This window comes from Anomalospiza imberbis, chromosome 10 (genome assembly GCF_031753505.1).
Source record: "Anomalospiza imberbis isolate Cuckoo-Finch-1a 21T00152 chromosome 10, ASM3175350v1, whole genome shotgun sequence".
NCBI classification, from domain to species: Eukaryota; Metazoa; Chordata; class Aves; order Passeriformes; family Viduidae; genus Anomalospiza; species Anomalospiza imberbis.
Window position 1 is genome coordinate 82,733 of NC_089690.1, and position 6,394 is coordinate 89,126.

At 43.4% G+C, this 6,394-nt stretch overlaps 1 protein-coding gene across 1 annotated transcript; it reads left to right on the plus strand.

The window, feature by feature from the left end:
- Nucleotides 1–1,592: 1,592 nt before the first annotated feature.
- On the plus strand, nucleotides 1,593–5,624 carry LOC137479644 (tubulin alpha-3 chain-like). The gene is made up of 5 exons (XM_068200107.1): nucleotides 1,593–1,748; nucleotides 3,123–3,345; nucleotides 3,874–4,022; nucleotides 4,374–5,054; nucleotides 5,279–5,624. The coding sequence occupies exons 1-5, from the start codon at nucleotides 1,746–1,748 to the stop codon at nucleotides 5,573–5,575; spliced, it is 1,353 nt and encodes a 450-aa protein (XP_068056208.1). The 5' UTR covers nucleotides 1,593–1,745; the 3' UTR covers nucleotides 5,576–5,624.
- Nucleotides 5,625–6,394: the final 770 nt, after the last annotated feature.

Below are 6,394 nucleotides of genomic sequence, written 5' to 3' on the forward strand. Positions count from 1 at the left end.
GTAAGGTAAGAACTACAGAACAAGCTTTTGAAAATACTGATAGACCTTACCACTGTTCAGTTTGACAGCTACTCTCACCATAGATTGACTTCAGGCCAATAGTTTTTACAAGCCAGATGATAACTAGGTTTACACACTTCACAATTTAAACGAACAATAGCTCCTGGTGATAGCAGTTCATTGCTTTTGAATTGCTATTACAATTACTTTCAACCATAGAACAACCAACCTCTTCATTTCTGAGGACTTCAAAATACTTGCTTTACAAAACACATGTGCACAGTGTGTTATCACAGGAGGAGTCGGTGATTCCAAGCAAACTGTGCATTCTTCATCTGAACCAGAGCTCAGAACCAACTTAATTTTACTCACTAATGTCTCACGCAATTCTTCAGGAGTTTTATCATTTGCAAATACAGAAACATATTTAAACCCAGAGATTTCCATACAGGAAATATTCTGATCTCTCATGCTTCAAAACAGTTCCATTGATCAAAATGCAATCAGAACACTTGATACACAGTGAGGATATAGCCTACAATACATAAAAATGCAAGGTGCCCAATACTACAGAAAATTCTGGCCTAACATTTCAAAATATATTAAGAGTAGTCCTACTTGGAAAAGCGGTACTTAGAACTTAAAGAATGCTCAGTGATAAATATGTATGCAACGCAATGCCTAACGGGAATAAGCAATTTTCCTCTGGCAGCTGTTCAAGTAGCAACAATACTATGGATTTGACATCATTTATAGTTAAGATTGCTTTATATTTTAAGTAAAGAAATTCACGACATACTTAGTTAATAATTAAGCTCTAAATAATTATATTGAACAAATTTCAAATATTTTTCCATCCTGTATTCTTCGGGAAAATAAACAACAACCTTCTAAAAAAGGTTCTGACCATATCTCATTGGTCTTCTGGATCCTAAAAATCAACAAGGGTATCCTCCTTGTTGTCTTACAAAAACTGTTAATAACACTAATGTTCAAAGGGGTGAGGATGTTATATTTTCACCTATTTCTTTGGAATACCCTAGTATTCTTTTATTTCAAGAGCAATAAATATCTTTATTTGGCACTTTATTTGACAATTCTTACTAATATTTCATTCTGAGCATGTAAGCAAAAAGTCACCTGTGTCCTCCCTCTTCCTCAGCTGGTTTGAGGAGTTAATGACACAATTTCCAGAAGGGCCAAAGTGAATCTGCCTGGTCAAAAGCAGGGAATGGAAAGTGTGCTCGCTACATAATTACAACGCCACTCCAGTTTTGTATTTCAATCAAATAAATCTCCCTTGGGAAAGCAGATCTGTATCCTTTTACTATCAGGAGAGACTACAGGAAGCAGTACATGTATAGCACCACACCAGTATAGATCACGTTGACATATGAAACCAGCTCAGCACTGTGCTCTCACTCCATCGCCACTGCCGGCCCCAGCACCCCGCGCCCGTTTCCCGCCTCCAGAGGACAGGCCGCGCGCGCCCCGCCCCGGGCCGCTCAAGCCCCGCCCCCGGACACGCCCCTGCCTCGTGGCAGTCCTCCCCCTCGCCGGGAGAAGAGCGCCCTCGGCCAATCAGAGGCCTTCCCTCGCGCCCATCTGCGCGCGTAATGGCCAATGGGGAGACAGCACCTGAGGCCAGGGGTGTGAGGCGGTTAACGGTCGGCAGTTGGTGCTGGTCGGTGGCGGCGGTGGACGTATTGTGGCGCAGTCGGAGTTCGTCACCTTAACGAGGCACCATGGTGGGAGACGGGATCCTTGCGGCTGCGGGAGGAGCAAGGGCGTTTGGGAGACGGGATCCTTTGTGGCCGCGGGGGGAGAAAGGGCGTTTGGGACCGCTTCTGTTGCGGCACTTCAGGGGAGTTCATGACTGCACGTGCTGCGGCAGGACTCGCAGGCAGTCTCTGCTTGAAGTCCCCGTGGTAGCTTTAAGGCAGAAAGACTGGGGAGAAGGAGAGAAATTAGTATGAAAGCTTACTAACTTTAGGGGAGGCGAGGCATAGAAACCGGCCGATAGCTAGCAAGACGAGGTATGTGCGAAGGAAGTCTGTTCGGAGCAGGCACCTCCCTCGCGAAAAGGCGAGGAGACAGACTGAAATCTCTATCCAGGCGGCGGGGAGATAGCGGGACAGGGCGTGGTGGCCGCCGACCGGATCTGTATATGCCGGTTTTGAGCCGCCTTGGCGCGTGAAGCCCTAGAGGGCACGGCGCGTGCTCGGGGGACGGCGGCGGTGAGGAACGGGCCGGGCGGCGCGCGCCGTGAGCCGCTCCGTGGGCATAGCCAATCAGAGGAGGGGGTGTGGCCGGCGGCGGTGAGGGGCCCGGTGGCCGCGCGAGTGTCGCGGCGGATCGGCGGGGGTGGAGCGGAAACCGTGGAATTTGATGAAGCTACCAAGGAAACGAGAAAGAGCAGCCCAGACACCTTGCTTTTTCTTTTCCACCTCTGCTTTTTTTCTAGATACACTCTTAACAATAAACTAGAAAAGCGGCTTATTTCCATCTCGGGTGTAAGGCAATTGAGCTATTGGGAGATTAAACATACATGGCACTATTGCTTAGAATCGAAGGAGCTAGCTTAAAGGGGGCAGATTACGTTTGATTGGGACTCGTAAGACGATTTCATGCAGGAATATGTGTGAAAAAAAGATCTACTAATTGCTAGGGCTTAGATACTGGTATGCTTATTAGAAAGGAAAATGTTCTGAATGGTTCTCTGCAGGAAAGATTCTTGCAACAGTTACCCAGTATATGGTGTGGTAACAAGTCAAGGAAATTGGGGGATATTATATTAAGAGGTCTTCCAAAAACTAAAAGAAGAGTAAAAAGAGACTAGGCTGAATATTAAAGATGGAATATATATGCAGCATTGTAAGGGATAATTAATTTGTATTCACCCATGTGTTCATAGGGACTATGTTATCTTTAGGATCTTCCAGTATTCACAAAGTCAGTGCAGGTCAGCAAAGGTGAGTAGTGTCCTGCCAACAGCCAACAACTTGTTCTCTTGAATTGTCACTTAAGGGCAGCCAGGGAATATTGCAGCAGAGAAAGATCATGGAAGAGACAACCCACGGGCGGGTAGCTCTATGTCTCATTATTCTCTTTTTACTTTGCAGCGTGAATGCATATCCATCCACGTTGGCCAGGCTGGTGTTCAGATTGGCAATGCATGTTGGGAATTGTATTGTCTTGAACATGGGATCCAGCCTGATGGTCAAGTGCCTAGTGATAATACTATGGGACGTGGAGATGATTCATTTAACACTTTCTTCAGCGAGACAGGAGCTGGGAAACATGTTCCGAGAGCAGTGTTTGTAGACCTAGAACCAACCGTAGTTGGTATGTACCCAACATTAAAGATCTCAAGTGAAAAAGTGAGGATCCTTTACGGATTCCCTACTGTCTTTTTTTGTTTGCTTAGAACACTACAGATTTTAAAACATGTGTCTGGATGCTGTTTTGACATTTGTGGTTGTTATTTGAAAGAAATTAAATAATGGTCTATAGGTAACAATATCTGGAAAACAAGAGAACTTTTTTATGATCTGGATCATCTTTCCAGACTGCTGCACTGCATACAGAGTTTTGTTTGAGCGCTATCCAGTATTGTGTCTGTACCTGTAATGTAGTTTTCTGAGTGATCTCTGTGTTCCTTGAGTACAAATACTGCTTTGTGTGTGCCTGATGTTTACCCTGAAACAAAGGGGCAGAAGTTGTGCCAATTTATTAGACTAGTCAGGCAAGCTGTGTGTAGTCAGAGATGCTGTCTACACTCTTGACACGTGTGCTTCCTGTGCAGTCACCAGGCAGCACACGCAGAACTGAAGAGATCAAATTTATGACGTGGTATTTTGGGGTTTTTTGTAGATGAAGTACGTACAGGCACGTATAGGCAGTTATTCCATCCTGAGCAGCTCATTACTGGGAAAGAAGATGCAGCCAATAATTATGCCAGAGGCCATTATACCATTGGAAAAGAGATTGTTGACCTGGTGCTAGACCGCATTCGCAAACTGGTAAGGATTCATGCTGCAAGTTAGTATTTAAAGTAATTGATACAGCTCTATAGCTAGCTACATTGATGTTTGCTGTTTTTTCGTTAACAATTTTGTGCATAGTTAATTGTTCAAAACAAAATAAACCTTTTTATTTCCTGGTGTGCCCCATACCCCCTTTAAAAAAAAACTCAATTAGTTAAGCCAGGACCTTTCAAGAACACTGATTTTTAAATAATAACAATGTAAAACTTGGGCAAGAAATGCTTGGCAAACTTGGGACAGAAATGCTTTTGAATGATTATTTTAATACTGATTTCTCCAAAACCATCAATAACTTTTTTTCTGCCATTATTTTCCACCTCGTTATAGGCTGACCTGTGCACAGGGCTGCAAGGATTCCTCATCTTTCATAGTTTTGGAGGAGGCACTGGTTCAGGGTTTGCATCACTGCTCATGGAAAGGCTATCTGTTGACTATGGCAAGAAATCTAAACTGGAGTTTGCAATTTATCCAGCACCACAAGTTTCCACTGCTGTAGTGGAACCCTACAACTCAATTCTAACTACCCACACAACATTAGAGCATTCAGACTGTGCCTTTATGGTAGATAATGAAGCCATTTATGATATATGTCGTCGTAACCTGGACATTGGCCGTCCTACTTACACCAATTTAAACCGATTAATTGGGCAAATTGTTTCATCCATCACGGCTTCACTGCGTTTTGATGGAGCCCTCAATGTAGATCTGACAGAATTTCAAACTAACCTGGTTCCATACCCACGAATCCATTTCCCCTTGGTAACATATGCCCCTATCATCTCCGCTGAAAAAGCATATCATGAGCAGTTATCTGTGGCTGAAATTACCCACGCTTGCTTTGAACCAGCCAACCAGATGGTCAAATGTGACCCTCGCCATGGCAAGTACATGGCCTGCTGCATGTTATACAGAGGCGATGTTGTGCCCAAAGATGTCAATGCAGCCATTGCCACTATCAAGACTAAACGTACCATTCAGTTTGTGGATTGGTGCCCAACTGGATTCAAGGTATGTAGCCTTTTAAGTGCTCGATATCTAAGTGACAGCAATTGTGTAGTCTTCAGAGGTGACAGTCATGCTACAATGTTGTAATGTCCCTGTTAAATATTTTGATAAAGTACAAAATTAACTAATCTTTTTTATTTATTTGTAATCATGATAATTTTTGTTAACAGAAATGAGTCTTTAAGCCTTGGCATTCCTAAGGAGAGTTCTCATTTGTTTTCTTGAAGGTGGGCATTAACTACCAGCCTCCAACTGTGGTGCCAGGTGCTGATCTTGCCAAGGTGCAGCGGGCTGTGTGTATGCTGAGTAACACAACTGCTATTGCAGAAGCATGGGCTCGGCTCGACCACAAATTTGATCTCATGTATACTAAGCGTGCCTTTGTGCATTGGTATGTTGGGGAGGGGATGGAGGAAGGAGAATTTTCTGAAGCCCGGGAAGACCTGGCTGCCCTTGAGAAAGATTATGAAGAAGTTGGCCTAGACTCAGTAGAAGCAGAGGCTGAAGAAGGAGATGAATATTGAGAAAACTAAAGCCTGGAAAAAACCTATTTACCAAAAAAATTGCAGAACTCTTGTTTGTTTGTTTTCAAATATGCTTCCAAATAAAGTTCCAAAGATTATACTGCTGCTTTTTTTTTTTTTTTTTTTTTTCCTTCTTCTTCTTCTTCTTCTTCACTATTAATGTGTGTATTCATGGAGGAAGGACAATTTGAGATTGCAGGTTTTGGTAGTGGATCTGTTACCTGCTTTAAAAGTACATAGTAATTTTTACCTTCCTACATTAGCATGGTAAAAAAGAAAAATCTAATAATCTTTACTAGTATGGTCACATGAATAGAGCTTTAGAGAAATATGGAAGCAGCTCTATCATAGGACATTTGACTTGTGCAAAAAGTGCTGACCCAGACGGTTAGAGCATGGTGCTAACAACACCAAGCTTGTGGTTTCAATCCCCATATAGGCCATTTAGTTAAGAGTGATCCTTGTGGGTCCCTTCTAACTGGGAATATTCTGTGAAATAACTAGGCTTTTGTTTGGGGGGGTTTGATGGTTTGGGTGTTAATTTTTCTTATTGGTTATTAAGAAAGAATTGCTGCATTTAAGTATGAAAAAAGTCTGCTTTTGATGCTGGGAGACTGGAAGAACCCAGGTTTCAGTAGCCTAATGCATTAGGCGTACTCCTGCCGGCAGTAGCAGCTCCAAGCCGTGCCCAAGTGAAAGCTGCTCCACACACAAACCACCGACCAAACACCCGTCAGCAAGATCTTCCATTTATGAGCCACCATTCCCAGTCGTCCGTCTCGCACTCCTCATGGATCACTTCCAGATTCTCTTCCCAGT